Here is a 19,512-nt window from a genome sequence, read left to right on the forward strand (position 1 = left end):
AAAATTGGCTCATAGTGGAGGCAGTTTTATGGCATAGCTTTGTATAGCTGCCATTGGAAGCTGGGCACTAGTGTCTAAGGGTGACGTAAAGTAGCAGGCTGAATTGTGAAGTGTACAGGGCTGTACTCATACAAAATGCCACAGCATCGATCAGACAGCTACAGTAACCATGAGCGCTCAAACTCAATGCGCGACTTCTGAAAACAATGCTGCAAAAGCACACGTAACACAAACAGAAGGACATGCAGCAAAAGGTCATAACAGACCCCACAAAACAGCCGTGGAAGCGACAAGCCAACAGTAACCGTCTAATACCAAACATACAGTATTATATGGCTCAATTAAAACACATTACTCTTCCGTCTTGCCTCAGCTGTTATATCAGAAACACTTCCGTTGTATTTTATTGAACTTCCGTTGTGTTCTGTGTTTTTGCAGTATTCCCATATATGTTGGTGTTTTTGTAAGTTGAGGCCTCTCAGGGCCACCGCATACAGCACTCCACGGTGCAAATAATACTGACGCAAAGCATCCAAGAGTTTCTCAAGGCAGCGAAATTGGATATTTTTCAATGGCCAAGCCAATCACCTGATCCCAACCCAACAGAGCAGGCTTCTCAATTATTAAATACAAAACTGAAGGCAGAGAGACCCAGAAACGAGCAGCAACTGAGTGAAGGTCTGGCAGAGCAACTCCAGGAAAGAAACAGCATTTGGTGATGTTCTCGGTTTTATAGACTCACAGTTAACTTTGAGCCTCATTAAACGCTACATTTTTTTTGGGGGGGGGGAGTCCTATCTTTCCCCCTTCACATTCCTCGTTGCTTTTTTGAGTGAGCTCTCTGGCGACCAATATAATAAAAGCAGCAGTTACGGGGCGGGAGCAGGGAACTTTACCATTATTTCGGAGGAGGGACTTCCTATAGCGCTGCAGTTGGATGGCAGGGAGCCGCTCGGCTGACACGTAACTGAAGTTAAAGGTGCTATGAAGGCCTCGTCGTGGACCCAACTTTTAACTTCTCTGTAAGCTTGCCCGAGTCACGTCGGAAACTCTGCAAGAGAGGAAGAGAGACCCACGCAGGACTCGCCCGTCTTATTTATTTTGTTGCTTTTAGAGCTAAAAAGAAGGCAGAGCCAGAGTTTGGCTGTAAGTCAGGCGAAAATCTGAGCGGCTACTTTGAAGTTGCAGAGGGGGCAGAGGGTCGAGATTTGGATGCAGCTCTGCTAAAAAAGATAATAATGTGCCCGAAAGCGAGTATTAGTACGTAGCTTGTGTTTTCTGCGTGGAAATGCTCGGGGTGTGAGGGGAGGGGGAGGTTTCCTCAGTTCTCACCGGGAGGGGAAAAAAAGTTGAGTCGGAACTTTCCAGCGGCAGAGACGGGGCTTTCGCGCATAGAAGGCGGGGAGGGGTGCGGGTCCAACATGGGAAACGGGGTGTGCTCCCGGAGGCAGCGGAGGATCTTCCAATGTCTCCTTCTGGTCACCGTGGTCTGCGGGGTGATGTACGGGGGCATGATGTCGTACGAGATGCACAAACAGCTCAAGAGGACGGAGGCGATGGCACTGAAGTATCAGCAACACCAAGAGTCGCTGTCGGCACAGCTCCAAGGTAAACACAGGGGCGGAGAGGTGGTCGAATGTTTGTCCACAGCTGACACGACGAGGTTGAGTTACGTGTCACGCCAGACTCCGTGGATAAAACTGCATTGTCATTATTGTCGAACATGCTGAAACACCCTTACATCTTTTAAAACAAATTGGAGGACTTGATATGAGACTTTACTTAACAAACTTAAGTTCGGCGTTCATTTAGCACCTTAAAAACCAGACTGGGTTCCAAAATGTTTGTATAGACGTGTTTAAGGTTTTAAATTAAAAAAAAAAAAAAGTTCCGTCTTCAACATTCCTGGCTTTATTGTAAAGACTGTGTGCTTTACTGGTAATGTTAATAGTCAATTAAATATTTGGATCTTTGGCACACAGCAAAACTGAGCAATTTGATCAATCTGAGATGTAGTTAATGATAAAAGCATTTTTGGTATCTTTTAAGCATCCTGTAGACAAACTAATCACTATATTAATCAGTAATAACAGCACTCATTAGCCGAGACCCCATGAAAACCACAGTTGTAAACTGAAAAGAGGCAGATTTCCCAGAAACATCCTAACTTTCCTGCCACATCTGATCTAGCTGGATTAGAGAAATTATACTTCAGTAAAGCTGCAAGCTGCCAATAAACTGGTGATGGCTCCTGACCTTGTCATGAGATGAGCATATTTGCCTTTTAAAAAAATGTTTTAAAAGCATATTTGCCTTTAACAAGAGTTCATTTGTTTTTCCAGAGGTGCAGTCAAAGTGAAATTAGCCCTGTCACTTCCTGCAGCTGTGGTCAACTGAGGCTATTACAACACAAGCGCCTGGTTGCAGTCACTGTATTTTAGCTGTATTCCTAGAAGTCTTAGAGCTCATTTTGTCTTTGGTTTCTTTTTTTTCTCTGATGTTTAGCCACCACCATGGTGCAGGATGTTGTTGCCATGCTGGCATCCTTGACTCTCAGGTAATCGCTGAAACTAAAAAGCATTACGTTGGAGAAAATTCCCAATTGTGCCCCAGTTATTCCAGAGGATCACATCAGATTAGATTTTGCCTTAAACTTGTACGTTCATGAGCAATAAGGAGTAATTTCCCACAGATTGCCAGAACTTCTAAACACTGTAACGAGCAACATAGCGATACTCAAGTTCCTGCTATAAACGTGGCCTTTAAGACAATGCGCTCATCAGCACAGTTTGTTAGCTTACGTGACAGAAATCCATACATTTTCTTGTCATTTCTGATCATTTGATTATCAAAATGTTTCTGGTGCATTTGAGTAAAGAGAACCCATATTAACAAAAGCGCCCAAAAACTTATGGAGGACTGGGAGTTCCCCTATCTTGATACCAGATACAGTATACCTATTATATCTAGATGGTCACAGTATATCGCCACTCTGTTTCTGGTTATACCAGTATTACAGGGGGGTGGATGTATTTCCACAGTCCTGAACTGAAGAATGACTAGGGGATCTTCTTATGTCAGCGAAAGCATCAAAACTTAACACAAAGCAGTTCTCTTTACCTTGAAGGCAAAACACCCCCTGGACCATATTCAAATGCATGCAGACTTATAGACCTGACCGGTGAAAGATTTAAGGCAGCTTCACGGTATGGCAAACCGATGGGTAATAGGGAAAAATGGCTTTCTTGTTTATTGTTGGATTAAAGGCTGGATTACATTGTCAGGTTCTGAGTCTGAGCTGAAAGCCTGACACACTTCTTTGCTTCCTGATGTGGGCGCAAACAAACCTTGTTCTGAAAAGCCATGTAGGAGCGGGCTCTTTGCCCATCGGCTAATTTTAAACTCATGGCATAATGGCAAGGCCCGAAACCTCACATCCTGTCAGCACAGCAGCATGTTCACGCACGCTTATATGGAGGAAGCACTCAGGGTACTGCCGAACAAGATTGTTAAAATGTTGTGAAAGTGGGGTGAAGTTCCTGAAGTTGGGCCTTTTAATAAAACCCTTCTGCTGCTAGTAGATTAAGATGCAATGAAGGTCTTTTAATGTGAACGTATTTGTGCGTCTCTATTTACTGGAAAGCAGATATAGTCCATATCTACTGATTTTCAGGACCACACATTGAAGCTTTTACTGCTAATTTTTATGCTTAAGGTGTTTCCAAATAATTGCTGGATTTGTGCCAATAAAGCCTTGCACTACTGGCAAATCAATTTGTGAGTGCAACAGGAGACTGTTTAGAGGTATAGACCTTGATAATTCTTCTGTAGTGTCCTGACAGTATGGGGCGCTGTATGAGGAATCCACTAAAAGTTTTTTAACAAGGTATATTTACAAGGCCTAGGCTAAAAGTTCATCGTTGAGAATGCAAAAGCTTAAAAGAAAAAAAAAAATTCAGGCAACAGATTACATCACATCCAGTGATGTCATCCATAACAGGGTCCTGCAGTGTACCAGCATACATTATGTAGATTTCAACTTCCTGTAGCTCAGCTCTCTCCTGCTTGTGCGCCACACCCATAACTATCATTGTGAAACAGTGCATCGTTCAGCCAATCACAAAGCCACTTGACAGCCACAGCTGACTACAGATTGCTGTTTTTCTGGCCCTATATTTAGAGGTTGGTTATAGCTTGAGGGGTGGGGGCAATGTGAGGGTTGTGAGCCAGGCACATTGATTCCCTGTTATCCACTGCAGCCACAGGCTGGCAGTCATCAGTCATTTAAAGCACTTTAAGTCTTTAACGGGCACTTTGTGGTTATGCGTGCACGCTGACAAATGTGTCACTGTGATTTAACAACCGGCCCTATTTCCAAAAAAGTTGGGATGGCGTGTAAAAGCGTCAGTAGAAACAGAGAGCAGTTATTTACTAATCACTTACATCCTGTATTTAATTGAGAGCAGTGCAAATGGGAGCTAATGAAATATTTAAGATTTTAAATTTAATGTTTGTTTTGATGCTCATTTTGATGAGTGCGAGCTTCGATGGCACTGACACATTTCGAGAAATTGCGTGTTTGTCGCAACACGTCGTCTTTAACAACACGTGGTGAGCTTTTGGGAGCTGAGAAGCTGCAGTTTTGAAACCAAAATGTTTCAACATTCTTGCTTAACATCTACAGTTTGAGGCCTTGATAGTGACAATGGGTGACATGCAATATTTAGCTCTTTGGCTTTTGATGTTGTAAATTTGCAGCTGATTGAGGGCCTGTATATACTGTGTACACTATTTACTCTGTTTACAAGTAGCTCAAGAACATTAATGTGAACTGTAGATATCAACATATTTTACATCCTTTCAATGTTACCTGTAGACTCAAAAAACAAACTTGTTATCTTGTGATGAAAAAAAAATCTTGTGGGGAGTAAATACGCAAACATGCCGTGTTTCTTTGACCTAATATCACTTCCTGGATCAGGTCATGTGTCTCACAGTCTTTCTGAGTTCCTGCCCCTGTAAGGCCTGACCTGATTGTAACAAAGAGTGACTTGTAAAATAGGTTACCCGTCAAAGACATTCGTCTTGAAGTGTGCAAAACTCAGTAGCAGACAGTTAGTTCCAGCACACATAAAAATATTCAATCAACACTTTTTGGATTCTTGGGACATGCATCTGTATTGAGCTTCACTCCTAAACCTAATTGGTCTGTTGTGTTTGTATGTCTGGTGTGTATGTGTGTATACACAATGGAAGTAGGAATGTGAACCAACAAAAACCCACAGAAAAAAAAAATTCCTGGCCCACATTTCCTTTTCAACACCCTGAGCCAAATCTAACTGATCTTATCCTCGCCACATCTAAACCAGTAGGTCAATAAATGTCACCACCATAGAAGGCTCCCTTGTTCTTATCTGCACTCAAACCACACTGCGTTTCATCGGTCTGAGGGAAGATGTTCACTCTCAAAGAGATGCCCCCATCTGATGTTTGGATCAAATATCTGATTGATCGTAAGTCAAAAAGCTGTATCCGTGACAGTGGCCTGAACTGTGAGGTCGGTGAATTCAGTTCTGAGTTGTTCTCCGTTTACTACGCCACGTGCCGCCAACACTGCCAACAGCAGAGCTAATGTAGCATGGAGACAGCTAACAACAAAAGAGTCAACAGTCTGTGGCCATTTCACACTTGTAGCACACGCCAGCAGCTCTTTGTATGTTTGCGTTATTGACCCTCCTCCTGTAGCTGCTCTCTCTTTGCTGTAAGCCTGTTGCATGTATATATGTAGATGCTAAGTGAAGGGCCCACGATAGCAGTGAAGTCTGTAGATGCTAAGCAGAGCTTTGCAGACTCACCTCTACATGTTGTAACTGTGAGCTACAACCACTTGGAGTATTAAAAAATGTGGAACAGCCAGTTATGTGGCCTGCTCTGGTTTTTATTCGTGCTGTTGCTTATTCTTTAGCTTCCCCCTGTGGCAGAGAAGACAGAAGTCATATTATACAAAGAAGTTCTTTGTGGTGGATCCAGGTTTTAAAAAGCAATGAAAACTCTCCATTGTGCTGTCTTTGCTTTCCTTGTATGCTTTTATGACATTTGGTCTTTGACTTTTGACAGCCTAAGTTTTTTGTGTGTTTATATTCTGGACCTACAGCACTATTTGTTTTTAGGTGGCTAAGGTTCAGGCCTATATGATACTCATTGCTTCTTTAAATGTAAATTTATCTGCACATTGCTCGATCACTCTTCTATTACAGTACATAATATTCTGCCAGTAGATATAAGGCACTTTTCATGCCCCTGACAGTACGTGTAGTCAGTCTGTTGTGAAATCTTTTCTCTGTACCGTGTTTCAGTACAGTTAGCAATTGTTTGAGATCTATTAGCTCTGAGTTGACCACAAACAATTTAGTTTCTCTCGTGATGGGAAACAAAGTATAAATGCAAACCACAACATCACCCATTATGGCCTGGGCTCTACAGGGAATCAGTACAGTGCTATAAATTAAGCTTTAGACTCCAGTTGTTTGGCGCTCTAGCCCAGCCCAGTTGGCCCACAGTGAGAGTGTAGCCTAGCTGAGCTCATCTAAGAAAAACATAGCCTCATCTTTGGCACTGCTGAGGAGGTTCAACGCCTCAGAGGAGCAAAATAAAATCCAATCTGGTGAGGTTTTAGACAACCACCTGATCAGGCGTTGATGAAAGAAACTTCGGGAAAGTTTGTTCACTTCTGCTTTACTGCCATTAAGCGTTATATGCTACTTATTCAGAACTGATCCCGGCAGCATTATAACATGCGAGTCACAACTTAAATGTATTGTATTCTAAAATCCGATGAGGAAAGACCAGAGAGTCTGTTGGGAAACAGATGGGATTACTTTAACTTCTGCATGCAAAAAAACAGCAAGTGGTGCAGCATGAACTGTTTATCTAAATGGAATCAAATGAGCACACTGTACAGAATCATAAAAGGTATTTTCTTTTTATACACCAGTGCCATAAAAAATGTTCTCACAACGCATAATGAAAAAAGTGGATATAACCACTTTAAAGCAACATTGAGAGTAAAAAAGTGGTGAGCTGAATTGTACGGGTGACTTTTGTTGTCATTACATTAGCTTTTCATATGATAGAAGCAGGTTTTTTGTCCTCTTGATAGTTAGGTAGCTTTATTTACACTAGCGCTGGTCTGTTAGGATCAGCTTTCCAGTTTCTTTTGAGCTTCGTTTCACTCTCTTGTTAATTTCCTGTCCCTTCTTCTTTTACCCCTATCCTCCTTTCCTTTTGCTGCCCTCATGATATTAAAACTAAATATAGATGTAGCGAACAGTTATCTTGGAATCTGTTGAGGTGGCACTCAGAGGGAAGAATAGCCACATCATCAGTTTCACTGCCCAGCCCCCAGTGGAAAGGAAGAAGTGAAGATTTAATGTTCAGAGTTCTTGTTTTAACAGTTAAATCACATGCTGCCTGAAGACCAGAACAAATGGGGTTTTTTTGCCTGTCCCGTTTGGCTCTTTTGCCATCAGAATTATTGTCTAAAGGCAAAGAAAGATGCCCAATGGAGTTACTTTACCAAATCGACCAACCCAGCCTTGCCGTATTGGTCTATTTGATTCGCCTTTTATTGTTTATTTTATTTTAACCTGCTAAATACGGGACAGACTTGACTGGGGAAAAGAAAGGGTAGAAAGAAAGAGGGAAAGAAAAACAGCGGGGAAGGGGAACGGTGATAAAGGGCAAAAAACAACAAAATAAGCAGACAAAAAATACATCTATCAATCACCTGGATCACCTGTTGAGAAAGAAAAGAGAGAAAACAAGCAGGGAAAAAAAAGAGCAACATAATAAACAACATCATCGCGATGATCTATGGGAATGTAACAGTAAATATTATTGTGCAGCACGTAAGATCGACAGCGCACAGTGTGCTTTGAGGTAGGAGCCAAAAAGGGTGTAGTTTGTGTGTGTGAGCATGAGCGCTTGTATTAAAAGGTTTCTTCATGTAATGATCTGCTAGAGCAGGACTATTCTTTTCATATTCTTTTAACAAATACAGCTGAGGTCAGGAGTTTACATACACTTATCAAGGACATGAATGGCATGGTAATTTGGGACTTTTAATAATTTTCTTGAACAAAAAAAAAACAAGTGTGACTTCATTTAGGATTTACGGAGCCCCGGAGGGGACATGGGAGAAAAAAAAATTAAGACGGACTTTTGCGGGCTCTCGCAAAAGTTTTGCGGGCTCTCGCAAAACTAACTCGGGCTCTCGCAAAAGTTTTAGCCGCATTCTTCGGACGCCGGCTCGAAGCCGACCGGGAGGTCGAGGCACGATGTGCCGGGAAAGCGGTGTTCCTCCCGGCTGTAGTAGGTCTCGACCTCCCGTTAGCTTTGCGAGATCCCGAGTTTGTTTTGCGAGAGCTCGCAAAAGTTTTGCGAGATCCCGAGTTTGTTTTGCGAGATCTCGCAAAAGTCCGTCTTAATTTTTTTTTTCTCCCATGTCCCCTGCGGGGCTCCGTAAGGATTTTCTCTAATCCACACAGTGTCAAAATTATACATACTGTCTTAAATATATACATATACTCAAAGTGCTGACAGTTCTACAGTATATTTGCCATGGTCAAGCGCTAACTCCTCAGTAGTGATCATAATTGACTACTGGTAATTTCTCTCTGCAGCATAGAACAGATTTGTTTGACATCTTATTGGTTTGACCAATATTCAGAACAATAGGAACGTCCAAAGAACTCACTGAAGATCTAAAATTGTATTGTAGAAACAACCCAGGAACCAGCAAGGCTCAAACCTGCCATGAACTAGAAATTGCCAAATCGCCATAGACTGAGAGAATGGGAAGAAATAAAGAAACTGCTGCGAAAAGTTTTATGATGAGACAAGACAAAGACCTAGGAATGCTGTATCAGCTTTCAAGCATGGTGGTGGTAGCATTATGCTGTGGGGCTGCTTTGCTGCCTGTGGTAATGGTATTTTGCAGAAAGTGGATGGGATAATGAGGAAGTTTGACAACACCTAAATTCTTCAACTTCACCTCAGATCAACAGCTAGGAAGTTTAAATTTGGAGGGAATATTGTGTTCCAACAGGACAATCATCCCAAACATGCATCAAAACTGTTTTTGTAAGGGATAAAGCTTCTACAATGGCCTTCCCAAAGCCCCAACCTCATTGTTATTTGTCGACTACACTTAAAAGCCCCAAAACGAGTGGTCAAAGATCCAGCCAGAATTAAGCCAGGAGCTTGTTGATGGCTACCAAGTATATCTGGTTACGGCTCTACTTGCTAAGTGACATTAGTGGGGATGTGTGTATATATTTGTCCATAAGTAGTTAAAGATATGTGCTGTGAAAAGAAGAGTTCAAAGAAATCACTGAAAGACCAAAATTATCAGACATTCGTGCTCATGAATGTATGTAAACCTCTATTTGCAAATGTATGCTCAGTATATCTGTATACTTGGTAGCAATAGAATGACGGTGTGTATGTAGTCAAATTTTTACCCAGAATACTTTGCTCCTGCACTGACCTACTTCCCCATGCTTTGAATATTGCTTGATGTAGACTGTAGCTATCTATGTCAAGCTAGTTTGCTAAGAAAATTGCCAAAAGGATCTTCACTTCACTTCACTATTGTTGAGGTTGTTTTTGCAGTCCAAGTGTTGGTATTGGAGCTTTGTGTTTGGTTTGCTGGTCCAGATAGATGTCAAAGCACTCACTAATCCTTCTCTTAATTCATCCCCTCCATGTTTCCTGTAGTGGTGTACGAGCATCGCTCCAGGTTGGAGAAGAGTCTTCAGAAGGAGAGGTTGGAGCACAAAAAGGCCAAAGAAGGTGAGAAAAGTAGCATGCACACTCAGTCTTGACTTAAGGAATTTATCCGTATTGAGGAGTTTGTGCTAAAGTAAATATTAGACTGCAGTAGAGTCAGTTTTTAAGACAACATAATTATTGAGTTTAAATTTAAGAAAAAGTTTCTGCAAAATAGTGCATCTATTTAAATTGTAATCTCAAGTGTAAATTTGGTTTCAATTAGCTTCTTTTCTGTTGTTTTTGTCTTTTTCAGATTATCTGGTTTATAAGCTCGAAGCGCAGCAATCATTGAACAAGGAGAAGGTATCTTTTGTACACTACAGTGTTGCTATTTTATTTGTTAGTAAATGCATCACTTATTGGCTTCTTTATTTTGTCTGCTTGTGAGATATCTGTGCAGAACTTGTGTGCAAACAATTATCTCTCTCTCTTTTTAAAAAAAAAAAAAATCCTCTAACAGCAAGAATCAAACAGCAAATACAACTCCTTACAAGTCCAACATCAGATGTTAAAGGTCAGAAGCCCAAAACACACATAGATACACTCACTTATCCTCTGGTTTTCTTCTTCCTTTTAACACAGACATCCTCATATTTAACCTTTCTTCCTCTTATCCAAACAGACAAATTCTTCCTGGCCTTTTGTCCCTTTTTTGTAGTCTTTGATGTTATGTTTGTAACAAGAGCTTTCCTTCAGAATCAGCACGAGGACCTGAAGAGGCAGTATTATGACCTGCACGAGCAGCACCAAGTCCAGGGCAAGGATCACAGCCGGCTGCTGGATGAACACAAGGAGCGCTACGATAAACTTCAGGAGGCCAAAGAGATAGAAGTCTCCCAGCTCAAAGGTAATGACTTGTGCCAGGTTTCTGCAAACAAACACTGAATGAAACAATGTAAATATGAGTGTAAGAAAGTTAGCTTTTATTAGCTCATCCGGATGATGAACTGATGAGCTAATGCCGCAGCGGGGTGGACGAACTTTTTTTCAGTATTTAGCAAAGTCATTAACATCAGAGTCTGTATGACATCATAACTGCACAGAACGATAAAGAAAGAACTTTTATGAATTAGATTTCCACATTAGCAGGGCATGGTTTGGGCCTTCTTATCACCATAGTGCTAACATCAGTTATATGGTCAAATGCAATGACCTGCTGTTCACATATTGTCATGCTTTTTATGGTGACCCATGTAGTCACACTGTACTCCTGAACTCAAACCCTTTAATGTGCTGGTGAACAAGAGTGATTTCTCCTGGATGTGACCGTTTTCAGCCTTCTTCACTTTTCGTTGGATTTTAATTCTCGTTAATTTATATAGCTGCCTTTTACTGTAAAATTGATCTTTTCTAGCTCGACAAATGACATCACGTCTCTGAGCTACAGAGATGAGGATGGGGGGCCTAGGATACGACTGTAACAGAGATGCAAAAGAGAAAAATTTGTATTGCAGAGAAATGATCTTCAGGGGAACAAGTGGAGCCACAAATAATAGCAATGAAAAAGCCCACATTCATCCAGGTCCCTGAACCTTACACGTGTTCCTGAAGGAGCAGTCTAAAACCTGTGCAGGTTACAGCAGGAATAAAACATCTGCCATGACATCTGTCACATTGGTCCATTAATACATTTTGGACAACTGTATGAGAATGTGGGTGTAGTTTATGACTGAGGACAGCTTTGTCCCACCATTGATCCGTCAGCATGATTCCAAGATCGCACTCTCCGGCAGTTTTGTCTAGTATCCAGGGCCGTCAGCGTGTCATGTTTTGAGTATAAGTGATTTTTTTCCACTTTTACTCTGTCTCCATCTCCTGACTTAATAACATACTGCATGTAAAATTGCTTTTATTTCACATTTCTGGACTGCAAAATGGTTTTGTCATATTTTACAGTTTACAGTTGAATGGTGTGAAAACAAACGTGGATTTAATTTGCTGTACTTTTATAAAATATTCAAACGTTGGTAATATGGAGTATAAGGACAGAAAAGTAAGAGTTAATATGACTGGTTGGAATAATTGGAACGTTATTGCAGGAGAAGTTGTTTGACATGTTTTTTTTTTTTCTTCTCTTTATTTCTGATTTGTTGCGGTGGCAGAGAGTGTTGTTAACCTAAGAGAGGAAAATAAACAACTGAGGAAAGCCCATCACGACATTCACATGCAGCTACAGGACGCCCAGGTGAGAAAGACTCTGGACATTTCTTACTTTTCTGCATCCTATATGTCTGCACAGATATATTTTTTCTTTCTTGTCATAAATGTGAATGGCTCCTTGGCTCACTTTTGTCGGATTTGCTTGTTCAGATCCACCATCAGGACCTGAAGGCAGCCCACGATCACCTCGCACTGACGCTGGAAGACCACAAGAGTGCGCTGGCTGCAGCTCAGGTAAGGGTTCAGCCTCCTGGTTTACTGCAGTCACTGAGTACAGCAGCTGATTGATGCCGTAGGCAGGGGGGGTTGTGTGTTTTTTGGCAAATCTATACTTGTCTTTCTCCTTAAGAGTGACCTCTGAACTGCCTGAACAGTTTACTGAATACACTGAGCTCTGCTGATAGATACTCACTTTCATTTCTCTCAATTCCCCCACCTCTCTCTCTCTTTCTGTCTGCATTTACTAATTTGTTTTAAAGCCTGGCCTGCTTTCCATCAATGCGTTTGCTTGGACACACACACACACACACACACACACACACACACACACAAACACATGCATACACGCTCTTTCCTTCACTCCAGGGGGTTTGATTTAGTCAGGGCTGTCAGCGCAGTGCATCTAAAGCACACTGCAGCCAATCAGCCAGAAAGCTATAATGGAGGGAGTGGAGCGAGACAAAGGGACGAGGGAGGAATTTAGCAAGAATTTTTAGAATTTAACCCTCTGGCCTGTTCTGAAAGTATGCGCGTATAAAAGGATTTAACGGTACGAGGGCCAAAACTGAACGGACAGTTTGAAAGAAAATGTCTGTATCGCCGCAGGGAAAGCTTCATTTATTTCTTTACTTTTTAAAAAAAAAAAAAGATGGAAGCTAATTAATGGCTGTACAGGAGGAGGCCGCAAAGATGGAGGCCACAGCTCTAAATGATTTATCATGGATGAAGAGGTTTAGGCTTCTGTGTTGCATAAATATATACACACTCACTAGCCACTTCATTAGGTACACTTTGCTAGTACAGGGTTGCACCACCTTAATGCAAGGTGCTGGAAACACTCCTCAGAGACTTTGGTCCATATTGACATGACAGCATCACACAGTTGCTGCAGATCCCGTTCCACTACATCCCAAGTGTGTAGATGTTGCAGCGTTAATTAAGACCTGTGAGACCAGACGGTGTTTTTCCAGTTTTCTATTGTCAAGTTTTGGTGAGCCTGTGTGAGCTGTAGCCTCAGTTTCCTATTTTTAGCTGACAGGAGTGAAACCTGGTGTGGTCTTCTGCAGCTGTAGAACACATTCAGAGATGCTCTTTTGCATACCTTGGTTGTAATGAGTAGTTGTTTGAGTTACTGTTGCCTTCCAGTCACCTCGTGTTTTGCCAAGAGAACTGTCAGTCACTGAATATTTTCTCTTTTTCGGACTGTTGAGTTGCTGCCATGAGATTGGCTGTTTAGATATTTTTGTTAGCGAGTAGTTAAACAGGTTTACTTAATTTTGTAATGGTAAAATGGTAAAAATGTGTAAATGTGTTCTTAATCTTTGCCTTTCTCTTGTTCACTTTAGGCACAGGTGAATGAATACAAACAGCTCAAGGAGACCCTGCAAAAGGCGCCCAGCATGGCACAACATGCACAAGCCAACACAGGACCCAAGTCCTACGCACATGAAGATCAGCAGGCTCACTGGAACACTGATTCAAGGGTAATCTGGGATTCTTTGGGATGAAGTAATAATACTGTTTTATTGAGAAAGACAAAAAGTTTACTGTAAATATCAAAAGATCTCAAGATTTCTCTCATGGCTCTCTACTCGGTTGGCTCACCAGGCCAATGAAGCGCACGCCCACTCTGAGGTCCAGTCCCACTCCACTGTAACCCAGCACGCCGTGTCTGAGAAAGACGAGGACAGAGAGGGAGAGGCAGAGAGGAGGAGGGAGCTGGCAGAGGAGGAGATGGCCCAAGCTGGACAGCCTCAGAAGCTGGAGGAGGACCCAGACCAGCTACAGGATGAGCAGCAGGAGGAAGAGCAGGAGCGAGAACATGAAGAAGAGGATGAAAACGCATTGGACCGACGGAAACGCCAGCCACAGATGGTCAGCAGTAGTTTAGACTAAAAGATCTTATCCAAACAGGGTTTAAACAGATCTTGAAGTGGACGTCTGTTTCCTGCTGGTATTAGTTAGTTCAGAGCGACTCTGCTTATGCAGTGTTTTTTTTTTTTTTTTTTTTTAGCTTTGCTTTATTGAGGAAACATGGAGAACCCCCCCCCCCCCACAAAGATTGTACCAAAGCTTTATATTTATATCTAAACTTGGCATCAATTCAGTGCGTTTGATGAGCTCTAATTCACTTTTTTCATGCTCTACATGATATTTCCTCTCTCTTGTATTTATAACTCTCTCAGGATCCTCCTGTGAATCTGCATCCGGAGGACCAGCTGCAGCACAAGGTGCCCCCCCAGGTTCAGCATCTAAAGTCAGCCTATGAGCAGCAGCAGGAGCAGCAGCGGCTGCAGGCTCAGAGGGCAGAGGAGGGCAGGCAGATCCAGAGGCGGCAGGAGGCCCTCCAGGCCGAGAGAGAGAGGGTGCTGAAGGACAGGGAGCAGAGGCTGAAGGTGGAGCAGGAACGTGAGCGGCAGCAGCACAGGGAGGCCGACAGACGGGAGCAGATCCTGAGAGAAGAACACGAGAGGTCAGGTTTAAGATCTGAGTGAGCTCAGTTTTAAAGAAACAGAGCAGTCGCAGCGAGTAGTAAACTTTGAACTGCGACATATTTTCTTATTACATTTCTCCAAATGAATTAATAAAATAGCTTTACAGAAGAACACGTGCCTGTACTTACTTGCACTGTACTCGTCTCGGTTATTAGGAAGAGGACTGAATACGAGAATGTGGACAATGATATTCGAGAAGACGACGGTCACGCTGAGGTTGATGAAGGTGAGATTTGCAGGAAAACATCTTCCATATTTCTCACTGCACAAATATTCCCTTCAATCATTAGAGCTCACAGAAGCAGCCGGTTGATGTCAGTGGATTTAGTTTGTGTGTTGCGTGTGTGTGTTAACAGAGAGAGACGTTCATATGTTGCACGAGCAGGAGGCGGAGGAGAATCGAGAGACGGATCACAGAGTGCCGCCACATCAGCAGGTGGATGTCTGTCTGTCTGTCTTGCCATCTTGCTCGCTCCATCTGTTAAAACATCCTCGGGCTCTCTCTGTCCTCCCAGCTCATTCGCTTGCTTAACATTCACACCGGTCTATCATACGCCATACACTCATTCAACCATCCATCAGAACATCGATTCTTTAATCACCCCAGCCCACTTCCATATTCATCTGTTCCCTCTCTATCCGCACTTGTCTGTCAACCTACTGAGCTGGTAAATCTTCTGAATACTAGCCAGAGAATTAATAAAACATTACAGGAAACTGACAGGTTGACAGTTTTATTTCCAGCAAAAACATACTCATTTTATCATATCCACAGCTCTTATTCTAAATTTGTTATTTTGCTATAGGGTGACATAGACGGTGACTTGAACCCTGAGGACGACCCCAACAACCAGGGAGAGGATGAGTTTGACGAGGCCGAGGACGCCCGGCTGCCGCACCGCGCTGCCGAAGCAGATGAAAATGCGGCTGAAGAGGAAGAGGAGCCTGCAGCGCCGGCCCAGCACATTCAAATGCATCAAGACCCCAAACAACCGACTGTGGAGGAGGAACTGGTGGTGAGTCAGGGGAGGCGACAGTAGTGAGATACTCACAATCTCTATTCAGCATCTGCACACGCAGCTACTGACATTACAGCAACATTACGGGCTGAACAGGAAGATGATTAGAGGTTTTGAAAATGCCAACAATGGAAGAGGAGGGGCTTGTTGGCAGCTTCAGACTAAATTCATGCACACACACACATACAGAGCTCAGAATGGCATACTGAAGCAAGCCATGAAAGTTTGAGAACTAGAGATGCACTATACAGCATAAAGTGCTGAGCTTTGTGCTGATGTTAATCATTCAGTGAGCTCTTCAGAGAGACCCATTGTTTCAAAAATGTTTATAGAGCTAGACTGCATGGCGAGGTGCACCTTAATATAAATATATATTAAGTGAGAGAGAGAAACTGCAAGATCTATGATGAAAAATAAACTTTATATCCTGTTTTAACTTGTTCTGTGATTTGTGTGCATTCAGATAGCTGGAAATCCAGACCAGCAAGAGGACACACTGGATGACCAGTACCAGGAAGAAGCGGAAGATGAGGTAACATGCATGCTCACACACATGCCTTTCGTACTGAGTGATAGTAGAGTGGTGCAAAACACTTGAATGTAAGACTATCAAAACTAAATAAATATGGTTTAGTGTAATATAATGCTGCAATACATTTGCATCTCAGTGTTGTGATTAAAGTTTCATTGTTGCAATTTGTAAATGTGGTTTTTCTTGTCCTGAAGGCCCAGGAGGACATAGCTGGTGGACAGAAGAGAGATGAGGAGGGAGAGGATCAATATAACGAAGAGAACAGAGACCAGGTAGGAAAAGTCACAAGGGGAAAGAAGTCAAAGTAACAGGCTGAGTACATGAGCTACCTTGCCTTTTTTTTTTTTTTTTAAACTAGGCCATTTTTGATGAAATTCTGAACATGGAGTAATGTTACTACATGTGACATGTAGTCATGCACATGGATTAATCGTCTTAAATAACTGAAACGTGTGATTTTAAAAGGTCAAACGTTTAAAGAGTCATCCCCTGCTGTTTGCCATAAAGGTTAAAAAACCTGTGTATCCTGGATTATAGCGCCTTTCTCCTCTGCCCTCCTCATCTAGGCATGATTTCCAGGAGGGTCGAGGAGACAAGGAGGCACAAATAAGAGAAATAAGAAAAACGTAATGGGTTTCCTGCTTTCAAACAAAGTCCCTTCTGGAAGCAAGTCTAGTCACTCGCTAGCCATTTTGGTACTGCGACTATGTAGATTATCTTTAATTTCAGCTATTGCCTGGACATTAAACCTACACCTTAATGTGATGGATCTAAAAATACAGTCTCTTTTTAAAAAAGAAAATCGGGGATTTGTTGATGTCAGTGCTTACTTTTTTGACATCAGGATCTAGTGGTCATTAGAAGTACTGCAAAAAGCTGCTGCTTGGTTAAGACAGAAAAGTATCGTCCTTAGATCAAAGAATTACGACACACTGTCTGTTAAATAACAATTTCAATGGCTTTACTATTACAGGATGGTTATTTTAAAACTAAAAAAATACTCTAAGGTGTTTCCACTGGTCAAGGAGTTAAAGATTTTTCTTCACATCGCTTGAAGTTTACTCTCTGCTCATGCAGAGTCTTCCCTGCAGCTGAAACCACCAACCTCACAATCCGCTTTACTTCCTAGGCCTCCCATTTCCCATTTAAGCTGCACAAATGTGGAATTCATTTTTATTCCCAGCATCATCACATCAGGTTCCGTTCCACCTCACGAGTAACATCACACCCTGAAACCTTTCCTGGAGGAAAACGGTCGAGGTGCACACAGCGAAATGTTCTGGGTTCACATCCAGAAATATATTCACCTGTGCAGGGATTCACTGGTGTGTAGCTCGAGTGTGTCAGAGCAGCCCTGTGCCGTCTCTGTAATGTAAACCCTGGCCCATGTGACTGACTGTAAATGAGAAAGATAGGATGTCGAGTCAGTCGGAGTGTCGTGTGTTCGCCTGCATTTGGTTTAATTTGGCATATAAGGAAGTGTCAATATATGACAAAGTCTATAAGCCTTAATGCTCCTGTTATGTGGTATTTTAATTGGTTTGAGATATTTATTCAGTCTTTATAAAGTCTGCAAAACATTGAAACCTTTTGAAAACCAGCCGTCCACAGAGCTGAAATATCCTTGAGAAAGACATCTGACTCCTCACTGTCAGCTGGTCTGTAACTAACAGTAACTTCTGACCTTGGAGACCGATTAGTGCGATTATCATTTATCATCTTTAATATTTAATATATTCAAAAAAAAGACTTCATTAAAAAAAAATCACATGGATAGACTTATAGTTCATACTGCCACTTACCTCCTCTGCAACAGGAGCTCAGTGGATCTAAGCTTCATTCATGCATCGCTGCACAGGAGGCAAACACTAACTGTAAATGTCTGAAATGATCGTGTTTACGGTGTTTACACGACTCCTGGTCATTAAATCAGGTTGTGTGCTTGTAATTCGCTTCCAGGATAAAGGTAAAAACCAGGAAGGGCCAAGAATGGACGGGGATCACAGAAATGATGCCAAGAATAACGAGGACGTGAATTACGAGGAGGAAGAAGAGGAGGGGGAGGAGGATGCAGACAAGGGAAACGATCGAAGGGCAGAAATGTAGAAGTGCCTTTTTGTGTTTTTTAAAGCTTGCCTATAGTACCAATCAGGGCATTCTTTCCCTTGAATCCCAAAGGAATAGCACCAGCCATCCACTGAGATAAAACTGGGATATTATGCTCAGAAGATGGGGGACAATATTTCAAACACTTCTGAGATTTGAAAGGATCAGCTGACACTGTGGAAATGGACAAAATTTGGTGGGTGTAAATGAGATCTATACTGTATAGTTTTTATATAATTTTTATTCATTTAATTTTCCGTCTACTTTCTCATCTGCCTGACTGCCTGGTTGTTCTTGTTTTTAAGAGCAGGCAGAGAATGTATTTTGTTTATCAAAGTGCTTTGTTTGAGCGTGTGTGTGTGTGTGTGTGTGTGTGTGTGTGTGTGTAAAGGATGCATGTTTATTCTGATGTCATGGTCAGGCCTTCATACATATATATATGTTTCATGCAGACAGTTGTAATCTCAGTAGAACTCAAATGTCATTTTCTGTTATTTATTTTTTAATAGGACGAACTCTGACAATCATAAAAAGTACAAAATTTTGATTTTTAAAAGTCTGTGTTATCGTGATCCTTACCAGTTTTGTAAAGCTGATACATTGGTGCATTAAAAAAAAAATATCCTGGATATTGTTACAGATGCCAATCGGTAAGCCACTTCTGGTGAAGCTGCTCACTGTGACATGTGCCTTTCCGTTCTCCTAAGTCTTTTTAGGTCATTTTACATTTGGAAAATCATTTTTGATGAGGTGGGAGCGAGAAGAGCACATTCAGCATGGCCTTTAATGGAGAACTATTTCATGTCCACTGCTGATGGGAATTTACTCTTAATTTACTGCAGCTTCTCTAGTCTGCTGGGCAATGTGTAGTAAAATAAATGCTGAATATTTGTACATTTGTACACCAGTTATATTTGATACAGAAAAGTGCGGGTTTCATTGTACTGAATTGCTGCCTGTGTGGAATAAAGAAGATTTCACATAATTGTGATTTGTGTAGTCTGATTCTGTATATTCACCTCTTTGAAAATGCGCTTTAAGGTTGCTAATAAGTCGTCAGTGGTGGTTGAGCAATTTTAATACTGAGTGAGTGTGAGGAAGGTGGTGGAGGTGTGAGGGTCAATCAGCTTGTTACAATCATCTAAGACTT

The 19,512-nt window shown here is 41.9% G+C and overlaps 1 protein-coding gene across 1 annotated transcript; it reads left to right on the plus strand.

Moving 5' to 3' along the window:
- Positions 1–745: 745 nt before the first annotated feature.
- Positions 746–19,349, plus strand: golim4a (golgi integral membrane protein 4a). The gene is made up of 16 exons (XM_084949879.1): positions 746–1,608; positions 9,778–9,852; positions 10,085–10,134; positions 10,292–10,345; positions 10,528–10,678; positions 11,934–12,016; positions 12,142–12,225; positions 13,557–13,694; positions 13,819–14,085; positions 14,397–14,683; positions 14,861–14,931; positions 15,062–15,141; positions 15,512–15,721; positions 16,188–16,256; positions 16,451–16,528; positions 18,216–19,349. The coding sequence occupies exons 1-16, from the start codon at positions 1,422–1,424 to the stop codon at positions 18,360–18,362; spliced, it is 2,031 nt and encodes a 676-aa protein (XP_084806005.1). The 5' UTR covers positions 746–1,421; the 3' UTR covers positions 18,363–19,349.
- The last annotated feature ends 163 nt before the right edge of the window (positions 19,350–19,512 follow it).

This window comes from Perissodus microlepis, chromosome 14, assembly GCF_051167445.1.
Source record: "Perissodus microlepis isolate ML-2025 ecotype Zambia chromosome 14, ASM5116744v1, whole genome shotgun sequence".
In the NCBI taxonomy this organism is placed as follows: domain Eukaryota; kingdom Metazoa; phylum Chordata; class Actinopteri; order Cichliformes; family Cichlidae; genus Perissodus; species Perissodus microlepis.